The sequence below is a fragment of the Mytilus edulis genome, chromosome 2 (assembly GCF_963676685.1).
Source record: "Mytilus edulis chromosome 2, xbMytEdul2.2, whole genome shotgun sequence".
In the NCBI taxonomy this organism is placed as follows: Eukaryota; Metazoa; Mollusca; class Bivalvia; order Mytilida; family Mytilidae; genus Mytilus; species Mytilus edulis.
The window spans coordinates 86952176-86971171 of NC_092345.1; the positions used below are offsets into that span (position 1 = coordinate 86952176).

General features: G+C 32.5%; 1 protein-coding gene across 1 annotated transcript; it reads right to left on the minus strand.

The window, feature by feature from the left end:
• Positions 1-2510: 2510 nt before the first annotated feature.
• Positions 2511-16881, minus strand: LOC139513271 (calcitonin gene-related peptide type 1 receptor-like). Its single transcript, XM_071301614.1, has 12 exons — positions 16827-16881; positions 15659-16160; positions 15068-15183; positions 14209-14300; positions 11850-11997; positions 10951-11101; positions 10029-10089; positions 9370-9451; positions 7839-7918; positions 7049-7184; positions 4369-4410; positions 2511-2892 (listed from the first exon to the last, which is right to left on the minus strand). Exons 1-12 carry the CDS (start codon positions 16866-16868, stop codon positions 2632-2634), a joined length of 1713 nt encoding a protein of 570 aa, XP_071157715.1. The 5' UTR covers positions 16869-16881; the 3' UTR covers positions 2511-2631.
• Positions 16882-18996: the final 2115 nt, after the last annotated feature.

Here is an 18996-nt window from a genome sequence, read left to right on the forward strand (position 1 = left end):
TTCCAGTCGTGTCCGTGAATTTTCTCATGAACCATTCAACCAAAGCTTTTGAAATTTTTATATTTTGTTACTGATGGCAAATTAGAGGTCAAGTTCAATAATGACGATTTTGACTTTTACCGTTCAGGAGTTATGGTTCTTGAAAGATTGTGAAATGGCGTTTCCATTCACGGTGTTGCATTTACTCATGAACCATTCAATCTAAGCTTTTCAAATTTTAAGATGTTGATACTGATGACAAAATGGAGGTCAAATTTGATATTGACGATTTTCACTTTCACCATTCATCAGTAATGGTTCTTGTGATATTGCCAGGACACAAATAAATATTAATAAATCCGGTTTGCTGTCGTTGTGACAGCCTCTTGTTATGTATTAATGCGATTATACTACTTTATCTTAAAGACTTGAGCATGCACGAGTCAATTTAAATTGTAATTGAAACTATTTCACATTCTTTTATTCTGTAATTCATACTGAAATTGCATTCTACTTGGATGTCACGACAAGATTTTCTGGAAGATTATAACCAAATGCTTTGGCTTTTCGTACTGTATATTACACAGTAAGAAACGCGTTTTTAAAAGAAAAAAAGGACAAATGACGGTGAAAGTAGTGTACCGATGCTCAATCCTAATAAAAGTTGTTAACCGATGCTCAATCCTCATAAAAAATGTTTACCGATGCTCAAACCTCATAGAAGTTGTTAAACGATGCTCAAACCTCAGAATAATAGTTTACCGATGCTCAATCCTCATAAAACTTGTTAACCGATGCTCAATCCTCATAAAAGTTGTTTACAGATGCTCAAACATCATAACAGTAGTTTACCGATGCTCAAACCTCAGAACAGTAGTTTACCGATGCTCAAACCTCAGAACAGTAGTTTACCGATGCTCAATTATCATAAAAGTTGTTTATCGATGCTCAAACATCATAGAAGTTGTTTACCGATGCTCAAACTTCATAACAGTAGTTTACCGATGCTCAAACCTCATAACAATAGTTTACCGATGCTCAAACATCAAAACAGTAGTTTACCGATGCTCAAACCTCAGAACAGTAGTTTACCGATGCTCAAACATCATTACAGTTGTTCGCCGATGCTCGAACCTCATGGGAACTGTTCACCGATGCTCAAACCTCATAAACGTTGTTTACCGATGCTCAAACCTTATAGAAGTAGTTTACCGATGCTCAAACCTCATAGAAGTTGTTTATTGATGCTCAAACCTCAAAACAGTAGTTAACCGCTGCTCAAACCTCATAACAGTAGTTTACCGATGCTCAAACATCATAAAAGTTGTTTACCGATGCTCAGACCTCATAAAAGTTGTTTACCGATGCTCAAACATCATAAAAGTTGTTTACCGATGCTCAATCCTCATAGAAGTAGTTTACCGATGCTCAAACCTCATAGAAGTAGTTTCCAAATGCTCGAATCTCATGGGAACTGTTCACCGATGCTCAAACCTCATAAACGTTGTTTACCGATGCTCAAACCTCATAGAAACTGTTTACCGATGCTCAAACCTCATAAACGTTGTTTACCGATGCTCACACCTCATAACAGTAGCTTACCGATGCGCAAACCTCATAACAGTAGTTTACCGATGCTCAAACATCATAACAGTTGTTTACCGATGCTCAGACCTCATAAAAGTTGTTTACCGATGCTCAAACATAATAAAAGTTGTCTACCGATGCTCAATCCTCATAGAAGTAGTTTACCGATGCTCAAACATCATAGAAGTAGTTTACCGATTCTTTAACCTCATAGAAGTTGTTTAACGAAGCCCAACCATCATAAAAGTTGTTTACCGATGCTCAAACATCATAACAGTAGTTTACCGATGATCAGACCTCATAGAAGTTGTTTACCGATGCTTAAACCTCATAAAAGTTGTTTACCGATGCCCCATCCTCATAAAAGTTGTTTACCGATGTTCAATCCTCATAAAAGTTGTTTATCGATGCTCAAACATCATAACAGTTGTTTACCGATGCCCCATCCTCATAAAAGTTGTTTACCGATGTTCAATCCTCATAACAGTAGTTTTCCGATGCTCAATTCTCATAACAATAGTTTACCGATGCCCAAACCTCATAACAATAGTTTACCGATGCTCAAACCTCATAACAGTAGTTATCCGATGGTCAAACTTCATAGATCTATTAGCAATGTTATCTTGATAGAAGCTGGATAACTTTTTTTTTAAATTAACAAAAACAGACTCCATTTATATGAAGAGTCAATATGATTAATATTAGCAACTGTTGCTGGTTTCTTCATCTTTTTTGTGTGTGCAGATTAATTTAAATTTTAATTTGTGCAATTCATAGTTCAAAATTTCTTCAAACAGTTAAGAGTTATTGATGAAAAGAATTGAATAGAAATAATGATCATAAGTCAATTCTTGGATTAAAATTTCATCCGCCACGAGTGCAGTTTTGATATAGTTATTAAATATTGAAATCGTTTTTATGAACAAGAATAGAAGCAAGTCATGTCAAAAGTATATTATTTACCGGAATCAAATGAATAATAAAATCAATACATTACAAAAGGTGTGATTTATAAAAGTCTTCATGCTATAGGAAACAAGTTAATTGTCATTTAAAGAAAAGGTGCTACAAATGAGTTGTTTCAATGTCAACGAATCCATGATTAAAAACGCCATTTGATACTCGTGTAGATAGAAAATGATTGTTTACATTATTGTTAGCACTACATAACAAATCAGATGGAATTCCTTCGTAGATCTGGATGGTGTTTGGTCCTGATGAGACTGCCGATGATCGTCTAGAGTTGAGCGTAGACGTAAGACTTTTTCTTTCAAGTATAGCTGATTGTCGTCGTCGATACAAACTGGTCCTAAGATTTGACAAAACCTAATGAGAAGAAAAGTTTAAACTAGTTGTTCTCATTGAAAAAGTTGTTTTTAACAAGAATGTCTATAACAACTTTCTAAGTAGCTTTTCAAATTTGATTTTTGGTCAATTATTTTCACTAAACTGTTTTATCTTTAGTTAATGAGAACCACGACGGCTTCTATTAGAAAAGCTGAAGCTGCAAACCCTTGAAGAAAAGCAGATTTAACTACTTGATATAGTTACGGGTTAATAACGAGGTGTAATCAGATCGTTGTTAAGCAAAGCTAAGAAAAAGGATCTGTATGTTCATCGAATTGACCATTTTGCATCTTTTATGATTGTTAAATACATAGTTTGATTATTATTTTTAAATGTTCCCTTGGTTAATTACAGGATATAAATTTGACCCCATTTTCTATTTTTTTAAATTCCTCATTCTTCGTCTGTATTTTGTGATCGATTGATTTCAGGTTGAAAACTACCACTTATATCTAAGAGAGAAGTAGTTTTTACATTGAGAGTCAAATCTAAGGTAAACTAATGTAATAATTCATACAACATTTTTTCAATAGGAATAAAAAAGACAATATTATCCCCATTTCTTTTTTGGGAAAAAAATGAGAGTTTTCCAAACAAATGAACGGGAACCATAGTGTCTCTTTTATTCCCTTGATGATATAAGCATCTTAGTTAAACTACCCAAATCGTTACCATTTAGGAGGTGTATTGCACATTTGTATATATACTTCATTTACTCAAGCAATATATATATATATATATATATATATATGTCTTGTTTGTTTTTGTTCAATTCACTCGCATCTTTTAAGACTTTTGATGACCGAAAGCGTTCCATATTGTATGGAAACTCGTCTGTTGTTAACGACTGTATGATAATTAACCTCTATAAGCATTTTGGTTCATTATGTCTTCGGGTTTCTGTATCACTGACGATTACTCTGCTCTCATTTCCTCAGTATTTACCTGAATATATCAGTCTTAACTGTACTCAAGCTATTACATAAATTTTATACAATAGCAATTTGGAGTAGTTTGTTTTCCGAAACAACTAGCTCAACTTCATTCAACTCTGATCATCATGGGTATGTGTAAATGTGCCGTTTTCAACTATCCATACACATTGTGTAATCGCCTATACTAATTCAAAAACAAGATGCAAACTAATTTGATAGGATTTTTGACAAATATTATTACCCAAATCCGAAAATGACAAAGTACATCAACCATAGTTATTGAATTTGATGTAATACCTTGTCTAATAGAAGAAGAAAAAAAGAAATGGGGTACCAATCTGTGCATACCTAAATGTGTAATCTGTCTGTTAAAAACGTAGTTTAATTAACAGTTTTGTGATATAACTAACGGATATAATAAATATAGATTAATAGTTACTGAAACAGTCTTATCGAATCATCGAGCTTGATGGGTTTAGGTCAAATGAAATTGGAATATCTTTTTTTATATTTTACTTACCTCCGAGTTAAAATAGAAGAAAATGAAGGATATTAAAATTGCCTGTAATATAATAAAATAACATAAAATCCATTTCCTAAAAGAGGTTGTATAGATCTGATACAACGGCGTTGGGCAAATAAAGGGTCTTGTATTCACATCGAAAACGTCTTCATTTTGTTGTTGATACGAGGTTAGGCTCCCCACAAAACCTGGTTCAATCCACCATTATTTGTCCTGTACCAAGTCAGGAAAATGGTAGTTGTTATCTTATAGTTTTTTTCTGTGTGTGTTACATTGTCGTTTTTTTTTTGTTGCTCTTTAGTGTTTCTGTTGTTTCGTTGTTTTCCTTTTAAAGCTAAAGTATTCCCCTCGGTTTTAGTTTGTAACCCGGATTTGTTTTCTCTCAATCGATTTATGACTTTCGAACACCGGTATATTACTGTTGCCTTTATTCATACTTGTAACTACACATGTCAATCATTCATTTGAGGTATCAGTTTGTGCAAAGTTGGCATTTGACGACTCGGTACGATAGTGTATAAACGAAATCGGATTTTGGTAAACTACAGCAGTTAAAACGTCATACTACAATTCTGCATAGGCACTTGACTGACACTATTAGTTACTAGTTAAATGTTGGTTTTTTAAAATTGTCATTATTGTTTTGTGCCAATTTAAATATTCAAGCCATTACCAAAAATAATTTTCAGTATATTTTTCATGTTATGGTGTTAAACCACTGTTCAAGGTGGGTTCAGCACTCACAAGCATGTTTAACTCCGTCAAATTCTGTATATGTGCCTATTCCAAGTCTTGAGCCTTTAAATCAGTGATTGTTGTTGGTTGCTGTCGGTGGTATCTGTCTTTTGTTTATTACTTTATCGTAAATCAGGTATTTGGGTTTTTTTCTTTAGAATTGCTGCACATTTTCTCTTCTTGTGGCTTTTTATTGTTTGCTATAGCACATCCTAATTTTTACGGTGATGTTATTAACCTAGCACGTAAATTAAGACACGATACAGGTTAACCTATCGATTCTTGAACCAACTTATTCTAAAATGTTGCTTATTCAGGTCTGTAACTAGATCTTTGAATAATGTTTCAACGGTAAACATGTTGATTTTTTTTTAGTATTTAAACCGAAATTAATATTTGTGTGATACATATATGTACAGTCATTCACTGTTTTACAATTTGTCGCTACCTATATTTGGCAATGCACAAGTTCGGTTTTTCTCTGACTGTTAATGATGTCTTTACACTAATGGGTGTTGGAAGTGATATGATTGATATTCTAGTCGGTCTTATTCACAAGATTTCTTATTAGTTCTTATTGGTCATTGCACTAGCTTTCAGTAAGTCATCTTCACTAGCCACGGGTTACGATCCACTTCCCTCCTCTCCATCCTTGGAAGATTGAGATAGAATTTCAGAGACACAAGGTAATGATTTTCATTGGTTGCAGTCGAAACCCACTGCATCCAATAAAAAAGTGCCTATAACACGAACACGTGTACATGTAGAAAGTGTATGTAAACAATTGCCACGTGCTTATTGTGCAACAAGTCTTTACATCCCTAAACATACGACTATGTTTAGTGACAATTTGAATGTTTTTAATCGACTAATAGAAGTTCCTATGTATGTTTCTTGCAAAAATGCATGAATGTCAACGTATGTTTTTGCTTCCTGCTTTACCAAGTGTGTAGAATCTAGACGCTACCGCGTTTTACCTCCAAATTGAAGAGTTCAAGAGCTACCAATGGTCAAGAATAATGTATTCGGAATGAGCGTGACTTTAATCTACCGATAGAAGGCGCAACATTGTTATTTTTTGTGTGCCTTGATTCGATCTGATGAAGGTAGCTCTTTTCAGCTGATTTTTATAGTTTGTTCGTATGTTACACACTGACCACATATATGATATATTTTCCTCTTTTAATACGTATTTAGTAAGAGACAAATATTATGTGCTTCGCTAATTATAATGTAAGAATTTTATCGTTTTCTTATTTCTGAACTATCATGCCGAACAAACGACACTAAAAAAAAGAAAAAAATACTTCAAAATCCCAAGTTGTGTCATTTGGTCTCTTGTGGAGAGATGTCACATTGGCAATCATTCCACATCTTCTTTTTTATGGTCCTGCAACGAAGTTGTCGGTGCCATATAGTTTTACCCTTGTCCGTCATTCCGTCATTCCGTCATTCCACAACAAACCATTATACGGGTTTTTTTTCAAAACGCCTTCAGACATTGGGCTTATTTTTGTTATGTGAGTTAACCATGATTAGTTACAGATCAAATTTTAGTGTCGTTCCGCTCAGCTTTTTTTTTTTGCTGAAATTACGGGCTTTGGATAAATTTTTGAAAATCACAGTTATACGGACCTTTTTTCTAAATGCTTCTAGATATTGCACTGATTTTTGGTATGTGAGCTAACCATGATGAGTTACAGACCAATTTTAAGTTACTTTCCGCTCCAATAATTTTTGCAAAAATTAAAGGTTTACAACTTCGAAAATTGTTGAAAATGACAGTTATACAAACATTTTTCTATACGCCTCCAGATTTTGAGCTGATGTTTGATATGTTAGACTATCATCATGATTGTGTCCACATGTGTTTTTGAAATTGCAGAATTTTCAAGACGGTGCCATTTGTGTCGCTTTGACACATCTAGTTATATATACGTACCTGTGAATTATAAATAACTGCTGCTGTCATTGTCATTTCGTAGTACCCATCGTCACCAGGACGAGGTCTGTAAATAGTGAAGAACTGGTGAACTCCCAAGAGCGGTATCAGTATAAGTGTTGCCTTCACAGCTTTTCTAAAACGATTGTTTGGATAAATAAATGATATTTAAGTAAAGCTGAATTCATATGTTAAAGTTTGTATCAATATTCGACTTATACTTTATATAAAGACTGTAAGTTACCATTCGAAAGCTCATTATTCGTATTGTCATGATTACAGTTCAACAAGTTTTATTTTTAATCCATCCTAAATCATAGAATCTTACGGGATATACTGCATATTTCTTTTAACGATTCAGTTAATTACTATTAAACTATTCAAGAATTTTTTTTAGATATTCTATTTAGAATTTAATTATTTAATAGACATAATGTGCAGTATTATTGACATCGTGAACAAACAAAAAATCGCCAGTCTTATACTTTGAACTTGGTTTGGCAGAGAAACATATAAATGTGTAAATTTTTCTGCACTATATGAACATATCGACAACTCAGTCATCATTCCATCGCTGAACAAGGCCAAAATAATTAAACCTAACGCTGCATATACACCATACAAGCAGTTAGGGTCATGAATTCTTTATTTCTAACTTTAAATTATTCTCCTGAGTTTTATAACGACAAGTCAATTCGATGAAAGCTGTGCCGAGAACAAAAAATAACCAGTAAATTGCTATTTCTACATACCTAAAGGTACTGATAGGTAATTGTGATTTCAAACTTACCTGTAAGTTTTAGGTTCATTAGGATGAGAAAGCTGTCGTACCAATACTCGAAGAATGTTCAAAAGGAAAAACACATTAATCTGCAACGAGTAACTGTAACATATAAATGCTTTAATAATTTGACTTCTTAATTACATTTGCTAAATAAAGCAATCATTATGAAAAGGAAAAGAAGTGGTTTGATTGATTTCAAATTAATTATGGCTCTGGTGACCATATCCATCTGTTTCACGGAAGAAATGAGTTAGAAGATTAGTTTTACGTATGCTAAAATGATCTAAAACTTTGAAATAGTTTGTTACAATAAATAACCACGTGTTTGCGCTACATATTACATACTTATTTCCAGTCAAATGAAATCTCTCTTTTTTATTTACTTTCCTTGGTTTTAGATTTCACCTAGCCTAACATAGGTTTCAATCTTCCATATCTTATCATCAATATTTCAGTATAAATGGGACAATTGGCTTCCCCTTTTGAGATTTTTCACATATTGGTACACTGTGGTCTTACATTACTTTACAGTATGGTCAATGTTTTGTGTTCATTGCTGAAGGCCGTAGGGTGACTTACCAGTGTTCAGTTACGTGTCATATGGTATTTTTTAATCATTGTCTCATTGACAATTATACTGCGTCTTTTTATTTTTATACTTTTATTTGGTGCATATATCCTTATTTGTCGAAAAAATCATTTGATGGCACTCTTGATGCATGATAAATCAAATTTTGAAAGAAAAAAAACGACATCATTAAAATAATATGGTTCTTCAACAACTGCTTTTAAACAATAATATGAATAAAACGGGGATGTGACAAAACGGCAGATAATCAATAAGTCCAAAATTTTAAAACTTAAGAACAACACAGTTTTCAACAACAATGAAATTTAAATCATATGGTAATCTATAAATCATGCTGTTGAAGAAAATTTGAAAAATTATACAAATTCACAATCAATTTGTGTACAATGATATTTTTATGCTTCTGTTCAAATTACTTACTTTCAACGCATTTATTGAAACAAAGATGTTATCAACATGCATATTTATCAAAACGAAAAGCCGTCCATTTTTAACAATAGTATTCACAGAATGGAGGTAGTTGAACTTAATCAGCAATTTCAAAAAAAGTTTCATCTTCTCGTATTATTTTCAAAAAGCAAATTGTGTATACACAAAAACTAAATCCTAAAACAAAATCCTCAAAGTTATTAGATATTTTGTTTATTGAACTCAACATATTCACTCTTCCACATGGAGACTAAGAGCAATTTAGAGCTAAGTCGTATTAGGAACCCTTGCTTACTATTGAAGCCCTTTACACGTTGTTTTAGTTTGGATTGTTGTCTAATTTTAATGTGTGAATATCCCTTATTCCCGTTAATGTAAGCCTTCTTCTGAATTGTGTTAAATTGTAACAAACGTTGTACCTATACATTTTAAAAGTCTTTTTTGAAGATGAATATGGATAGTTCCAATAATATCTTAATTAATAGTTCGTGTTTGTAAATAAAACTCAAAACAACATACAATGATGCACAGTATAGTTGGTGCAAACAGTATCCATTCTAGACCGTGGTACTTGCCAGTTACTGGGTCTATCCAACAATCACTGAAATAATAGCATCATATTAATGATTAGACTTCAGTCACCACTATGTATATCTACTCTGGAATTCAACCGAACACTTTTCCATTTTCATACGTATTTCACTGCAATGTTTTTGTGACATATAGTTATATTACTGTGAATGTTGAAGTGCTTAAATAGTGTTTCCGTAGTTTAAAGTACAATTGTCGTGCTATGTATGACAATATTTGTTAAATTTCTTTGCCAGATAATTTGTAGAACATACCCGGTAACTGTGTTCTTCAGTGGAAATTTTTAAATCAGTTCGAGCGGCCATATTGATCTTACAGTGAAGTAAGTGATTTGTTTTAATTTTAAAGGAACCTTTGTGACTTTGAGACAAAATCAAATACTTGTAAAGACGGATGTTTACTTAAACAAGCTTTGTGTATTTTTATTTCGTTTGATTAACGTAAACCCCAACCCCATATCGCTTTCAATGCAATCATACAATTTAATTATAATAACCCTTTGAGATATTTCATTAAAGTAAAATAACAACAACAAAAAAACTTTGAGGAAAATATTGAGGAGATATTTCACAACTTTGATCCTTTACCTGTTATCAAACAAACTAATTCGCAGCACTGTATATATCAAGGCTGTTATCAATGGCATTCCTGAAAAAAGAAAAAAAATGCAGATTTAAATATTTTGCAATTGTCGTCGTTCGATTCGTGTTATCTATACATGTTTTCATTTGCTGCAATGTTCGACAAATCCTAAAGTCAAACAACTTTTCCATTTTACTTTTTATGCTGACCGTTGGACTTTAGATATTTTATCATTATAACCATAGCCACACCATAAGGCAACCAATCAGTTAAAACAGTATAAATATCAATGAATAATTAAGACAACGCTTTAGTTTTTCTAAAACTTTAAATGTTCTGGCATATTAAGAACGAGGCTGTGTATATATGCACCCAAAATGATACACTGCACTACTTAAACCACAAATTTTGATTGATCCAATTTAGAGCAAACGTTTTCAATTTTCTTATCCAAAATCTTTCCAGAGTGATTCTTTCCTCATTAGACGGAGTTGGTCGATTGCGGTCTGTGTAAGTGTGGTAAGAGGAACTGAAATATTGAATGAGAGGAAGATGCAGTTTACATTAGTTGTCACTATAATGGCATTAAATACGTTTGTAAAATGACTGTTCGGACTCACCAATATACAGTAGTATATACTCTGTATTTGTACTCCAGCAAATATCAATGCAAACTATGGCGTTCACTCAGAGGTGTATTTATGTGTGTATCTTATGTGGGGTTCGTGTTTGTTTATTCTTTAGTTTTCTATGTTGTGTTATGTGTACTATTGTTTGTCCTTTTCTTTTTTAGCCATGGCGTTGTCAGTTTAAAGTCGATTTATGAGTTTGACTGTCCCTCTGGTATCTTTCGTCCCTCTTTTATCATAATATAGCAATGAAATTCCTGCAAGATTAACCCCATCCTTAAATGTCCTATAAATTTACCCCATCCTGTGATGTAGTATCCTATTAATCGCTTTGGAGGAACAAAAGCGTTCAATAACAGTCGGTGCAGGTAAAAACCCTCACACAACATCCAATAATAAGTTGTAGATCGAAAATAGTGCTCCGTCATGTTTAATAGTATGCACCCATGCTGCAAAAAAAGTAACACAATTTATAAGTAAATAAAAATGAAATCAAGTTCCTTTTTTCAATGTGATTCCAATATTTATAAGGGATTAATAATTGGTTGTTACGAGAGTTTTCGCATATGGATTTAAGCATTACCGATAAAGGTACATCCCGAAAAATGCTTCGAACCATTAAATTTATTTCGTGATGTTTTCACTTGTTACATCACGGGGTCGATACCTCTGGTAGTGGACTTTCAGCCCCTGATGTTATCAACAATTCAGTTGTCAGAACGTCGATATAATTGGAATAGTATACGACTGACATACACATAATGCGTGTACCAAGTCAGGAATATGACAGTTGTTGTCCATTTGTTTGATGTGTTGGTGCTTTTGATTTTGCCGTTTGATTAGGGACTTTCCAATTTAAATTTTCCTCGGAGTTCACTAAATAAAAAATAAGGTTTCAACTCCACTAGGCAAAGTTAGACTTTTCCTTTTTTTGTCTTTTTAAGTCATGTGGCTGTTTGAACCGTTTCGGCTATTATACATCCTTTGCTTAAAATATTCAGTTTGAGCGTTCCTGATGAAGGTAAATCCAGAAAAGTGTATCATATGCCTGAAATTTATAACGTGTTGTTTTTATTGTACAATTTATATACCTCATCAGAGGGGGAAACAACAATAGGATGCTGATAAAATGAAAGATAAGTCAATTTCGTACATATTATATACATAATTCTAAAATGTTTTACATCTTTTTATTACCTGATTATATTGTACAATGTCGTCTTGTTGGTTTACAATTTTGTTGTATTTGATCATGACGTCCCAACACATGACAGTTATTCCACACAAAAGTAAAGAAAGGAACAGGTTAATGTGAAGTTTGATTCTGTTTTGACGGCGTAAATTCCTGAAAAAAAACCAATGAAAAACCAATATTATTTTTTTTAGTTAAATACTTAAGAATATATTTGAGACTGTTAGGTCATTAATCATTGTGGTGATGTCGTAACCATTGAAAAGTCTTTGATTTCTGTTTTCAATGGGTAAAACATTTTTTGTGATAAAATATATTGGTTACTCAATTTTTGGTCATTTGTGTTTATGACTAGAAAAACCGAGAGAAATTATATATTTAGTATAACCGAAGATAAGAGTAAAAGTACACTAACAAAAATACCGAACTCCAAGAAAAATTCAAATCAGAAGGTCCCTTATCAAATGGCAAAATCAAAATCTCAAATACATCAAACAAATCGAAAACAACTGTCTTATTCTTGACTTGGTATAGGCATTTCTCTATGAAGAAAATGGTAAATAAAGACTAGTTGTATAGCTAGCTCAACCTTTTACTTGCATGCCAGTCGTATGTAACATTATATTGGCAACAATTGTGAACAAAACAAAAAAAGATATAAAAGGTAAACAATTTAAAATGTAAAAAATAGAAGTACAGCAGTCAACTTAGATTTTACTCACTAGTAAAACAAAATATGTCAACAAAGAAAAACGAAATTGCAGATAGACAAAGCAAAACGAAATTGCAGATAGACAAAACAAAACGAAATTGCAGATAGACAAAGCAAATAAACAAACATGGAAAACAGAAACAATTCCCCAGCACAGCATCACATTAGGGGGATGCATAAGTAACGAGACAAGCCAAAAGGATATTACCAAAAATGGACAAATCAGTAAAGGTTGATAATTAAATACAAGAACACTCTATAGCACGAGTTTAAGATGGTAAGCATTGATTGATTGTTGGTTGCTAAACGTCCAGTGAAGATGGTAAACAACGTCAGTATCTAAAATCTATACTTCAAGACCATCAAGTATTATTTGTGAAATTGATATCGAATATTTATCAAAAGGTTATTGGATCCTCAATTCTCTTCAACCTTGTACTTATTTGGCTTTAAAAATATTTTGATATGAGCGTCACTGAAGAGTCTTATGAAGACGAAACGCGCGTCTGGCGTACTAAATTATAATCCTGGTACCTTGATAACTATTATGAAATAACATCATCAAAATATCTGAATGTGAAATTAAATGATATAGCTTAATTGATTTTCGTGTTTTTGACAAGTGTCCGAAAGAACTCATACTCATGTGAAATTATATAATTAAGAAGAGGTCAACAAGAAGAGGCGTACAGTTCTTTCGCATAGGAATGCCGACAATATTTTGAAAAAGTTTACATCCAAATTCAACAAATATGTTGTCAATAAAAAAAAAACTCCAGCATAGTGATCACTTGTTGTAACAAGTTTTATCTTTTTGTTCACTATTAACAAAATATGCCGTATGGTATCACAAAGTAATCATTTATAGCGTATGTTGTCATTTTTATATTGAAAGGCGATGAGCCTTATTTCTTTTAGACGACTTTTTTTTTAATTCACATAGGAATGGTGGTAAACAAGGTTGAAAAATCAAAGTTTTGATAATATTAATTGCAAATAAGGATCGAAATTTAAAGTTTTCAGAGTTTTTTTACAGTTTGTTTTAGAATCTACATATTATTAATACCACAGCTCGAAAGAACAATTTCACAGTATTTCTGAAGACCCTCTTTCATTGTGGACATAATTTTGTTTAATTAGGGGTCCATACTGTTCTGTCTTGTTTTATTTACTTGACATTTCTCCCTGAATTTGTTTTTGTACTACTATGTTCCTTTTGGTTGTTATATTCTTGACGTGGCTTGGTATGTGTAAATCCAGACTTCGGTGTGTTTTTGTTTGGGTGGGGGGTGGGGGGGGGGGGTGCCTGGTTACGTGATTAAAAAGGTGTGATTCGAACGCATGATCTTTTTATATTGTCGTTTTCATTTTGATTACCCTTGTTTTCATATTTTACTTACTTTGTACTGTATCGAAAAAATGTATATTAGTATGACATAGTTTGAATTTACTGCAGTTAATAGTAACTACAAAATATTATTTTATTGGTTTCTTTGCCAGATTTATTTGTTCATTTTGTTTGTATTTGTCACTTGTGTTGTATATACATGTTAACACAGTTTTGGCTGCTGGATCCCAATCATTGTCACATTCACCACTACTGTTTAACTATTAAATTATGAATAAAAGTTGTCTCATGTAAATTTTGTTACCTGTAAAGTACGAAAACGATTATTGCAGGAATCAGCAAAGAAATTCCAAAGGCGTTGATAGAAAGGCTCACTATTGTTGAAATCTTATGAAACTGAAATATTAAAAAAATATTTTTAAGTACGCTAAAATCTCCGAGCATTCAACATCAACTCAGTAATAATCCCGTGGATAGTGCGTGGTTTGAAATATTCTTTATTGAGGTGCAGCTCTTGATTTTGATATTTCTTAATGTTTTATGCATATTGGTTACCAAAAGTTTAAGTTCGAGGAAAGATGGCGATAGATATCCAAATAAAACAGTGTAATCGACATCACAAACCTACAGCAAATGTTAAAGTTCGGCAGACTTTAAAAGTATATCAATCTGTCTTCGATTTAATGTCGACGTTATTAAAGTTTAGGATACATAAAGATATCTTATTTAATAATATGCATGGTAGTTTGCAACAACGTGTATGCTCAGTTCCTAAACCATGGCAACTCTTTTTGACTGGGATAGAGCCAACATCAAGGAAGCCTCTTTCCGATTTAAAACGCTCTAACATGTCCAAAAAATTTTAATATTCAAAATGGATTTACTTATTTTGAACATCGGTAAATTTCTCTTGACTGAGCATATGATTTTTTCCTTTTTTTTGGGGGGGGGGGGTGGGTGGATTTCATGATGTGCAACGTATAGTTTTCTGTATAAATTTTTTTGGGCTTTTCGTCATTTAATTTTTTGCCATATTGTTATTTGTTTTTGTGACTTACTATATATCGAAGGATCAACTGTCGTCCTTTCTTTAAACGCGCATTAAGATTTGCATTGAACATAGAATATCCATACAGTTTGTTAAAAAGAATATTGAATTTTACCTTCAGACGTTGTAAAGCATCCTTCGAGAGGCATTTAGAATAATCTGTTCTTTCTTGGAGAGTCTCTGGGTCAACCCACCACGTCCCATTCCCAGTACAAATTTTAGTTGCATTTTCTATTGTAAAATTAAATTGCAAAAGTTATTGTTCTATTTCCAACAGGCAGACTTATTGTTGTCATTTAGGTGGTCGTTAAATATTGCTAGCTTGGGTCTTATATTAAAGATTGTGACAAATCGATAACTGTTGTACCCCTATTTTGACAATTTTACCTAATATTTCTGCTTTGTAAATATAATGAAATTTGACGCGACTGTCATACAAGTGAACGGTTTAGAGCTATAAAACCAGGTTCAATCCACCATTTTCTACATTTGAAAATGCCTGTATCAAGTTAGGAATATGACAGTTGTTGTTCATTCGTTTGATGTGTTTTATCATTTCATTTTGCCATTTGAAGAGGAACTTAACGTTTTGAATTTCCTCGGAGTTCAGTATTTTTGTAATTTTACTTTTTATGATAAAGAAGAACGCGTATCAACATATCATCGAATACAAATACAATTCCTATTCAATGGTTATGATACGTACCTCTGTAGTCAGACAAAGACAAAAATCTCGGACATTGGTTGTGCACGGATGTTTTCCTTAAAGTTTTATTCCAACACATCCACCCATCCCAGGTGTGTGGACATGCGTCATCCCTATCTTCAGGCATTTCGTCAATGTCATCACTATATGTTTGTGCATTGCAACAATTTGCTGCATCTTCACAGCACTGATGCCATTGTTTGGATAGCTTCTCTTTTCCAATAGAATTATCAATGTAAATCAAAGAGCTTGCATTGTTTATTGAAGGACAATGACAGTAATTCATGTTATTGTTTTTATTCTTTTCCATTAGACAAACCGTTTTACTATTTGAAGCGCTGCATTGCTTTACTGGGAACAACTTGGGATTTTCTTTTATCAGATAAAAGTAACACATTGCACACGTCGATATCTCAAATTCTGATATCGGCAGTATTATACCATCTCTATCGCGACAGTTTCCCGGTTTTCTCCGTTTTTCTTGGAGAGGACTCACAATTACCTACAAAGATAATTCAATGCCATGATTATTTTTAATGGGGATCATGTACGACCAGCTCCTTCAAATTGGTTACCTAAAGTAATTATATCATATCATATCATACAAGCATGAGGGAATGTGGTATTTATGCCAATGAGACAACTATCCCCCATTGTTCAAACGAAGTGAATATAAGCAATTAAAGGCCACTTTCGGACTTCAACCATGAGGAAACGAATACCGGTCAGTCGACTATAAAAGGACACAACATGACAAATGTGAAATAAGAATATCTTTGATTTATCATAACTTTACATACAAAAGCACAAAATAGTTTTATATATGTAATAGGCATTCCTTTTTTTTTTTTTTTTTTTTTATTAATTCCGTTAACTGTCATCTGATATCATGGTTCTTGTTTGATATAACTAGACTATTGCTGGAAACATCGGTATCGTTGAATCAGATCCTCAGTATGGCACAAAGAATCTCAACTTTTAATTGAACTTTTTATTATAATTTTGAACCAGTGAATTAGGAACGTCCTTAAATCCACCTGGAGCTGTATTTGTGTTGGACTAGCTAGTTTTGCAATCATTACATAATGACATACGAAGAAAAAAATGAACAATAGGAATTGACAACGCTTACATATAATATTGTTTAAAATATAGTTTTCTTACTTACTATGTATTCCAGAATAATTATCAAAGTCACTACCACTATCATTCTTTCTACGAAGACTAATCTGAATAAAAAATGTATTGTATTTAGAATATTTAAGGAAAGCGCCTTTACGTCAATTATCTTAATTTAAAAGTAAAATAACAAAAATACCGAACTCCGTAAAATCTAAACGGAAAGTATATAAGCAAATGGCAAAAATCAAAATCTCAAACACATCAAATGAATGAATATCATATGCGCTGGATAAAAGCTTAAATGTTTCCCAGGATTTCCTTTTAGAAAATCGAGATGTGATTTTAGAGTAAAACTATACTACAAATTGCAGAGATTTTGACATCTTTTATTTTATGTCGCCTTAACCCCCACATATGAGATTTTTTTATATATGCGACAAATTTAAGAAATAAATAAAGTTGAACAACTTTGCACTTAAGAAGTACATTTTTTTTATTATGGTAGTTAGATGTCGAGTATTTTTTTATTTTATAATTATTTAATTCATTCGTGCATTTGATAATTATCATTATAATTATTATTATTAAGTCAATAGTTCCGTCGTAATAACAAATCACTTACCGTGTATAACAGATATTTTTGTATGTTTCATTAATGTTATCTGCAACGTATTCATACATAACATTTTGTTACTCAATTCAAAAGTGATTTGTTAACTTTGTTAATGTTGCTATTTATGGCTGCGCCACGTAGAGTCTTAATTAGATTTTGCTATCGTTCACCTGTCAGGTATGAATGATCAAAGTTTTTGATCTACCTTTGGAATTGCACCTTTACTTTATAAAGAAGGTTAAGGACTGGAAAGTCTATTGGTCATTTCATGTGATAAAATATCAGGCTATCAACAGACTTTTATTTATAATATATCCGGTAGTTACTTCAATTCAATACAACTTTCTATATAAGGAATTTTAATCTTAATTTAGAATTAAGATTGTCGTTCGAATACTTACAGGCACCGAGACTTATATAACATATATAAAGACATGTCATATGAATAGCTTGTAGTGCACAAGCATGTTAAGTCTAATGTAACGATATTATCTAAAGGATATTCTTGGCAAACAATTTACTGAATAACTTTATCATATTGTCAAATCATTGTTGTTGGTGATCTGTCGGGGAAAAGTTTGTATTTGTAAGTATACATGCATTTGTCATAGAACTCGAAAAGTGTCTTTATTGGATCGTATTACTTTTGTGTTAATCGGTCTAATTTTTTTCGAGTACAGACTTTTTTTTCAATATAAAAAAGAAGATGTGGTATGATTGCCAATGAGGCAACTATCCACAAAAAACCAAAATAACACAGACATTAACAACTATAGGTCACCGTACGGCCTTCAACAATGAGCAAAGCCCATACCGCATAGTCAGCTATAAAAGGCCCTTATAAGACATTGTAAAACAATTCCAACGAGAAAACTAACGACCTTATTTATGTAAAAATAAATAAATAATAATAATGAACGAAAAGCAAATATGTAACACATAAACAAACGACAATCACTGAATTACAGGCTCCTGACTTGGGACAGGCACATAAATAAATAATGTGGCGGGGTTAAACATGTTAGCGAGATCCCAACCCTCCCCTAACCTGGGACAGTGGTATAACGTACAACATAGGAACGAACTATAAAAATCAGTTGAAAAAGGCTTAACTCATCAGATGGACAAAAATACAAGTGGACGTGGCCCGGTACTTATACATCCCGACACAAAAAGACACAATGAACAGATCTGAGAGTACGCGAAGCTATCTGACAGCTAGTTCAAAGCCACTAACAACTAATAAAAAAAGCATGCATCTAGGACTAAACTATCAATCCGTACACATCCAACATCCAATGGATTTAGTGTAAAGTATAGTTTTGAAATGAAATGACTGTCACTTTATTTGAACCAAGGAAGTAATATTGACTTTGTTTGAACTCAAGACAAATAGCTCTGCATGGTTAATATTGCAGAATTTTAAATAGAGAGCAGTGGAGAAATGCATTAGTGGTTTTTCTCCTTCAAATTTTATGAAATGCTTAAGCACTCTTCAAACAGGTCATATATATAGAACTAGAATTTTACGACACTAAATATTTGATAGTTCATTAATGCATTCCATCTTTTAAAAAAATGATCTATTTTACTTTTTAATAAA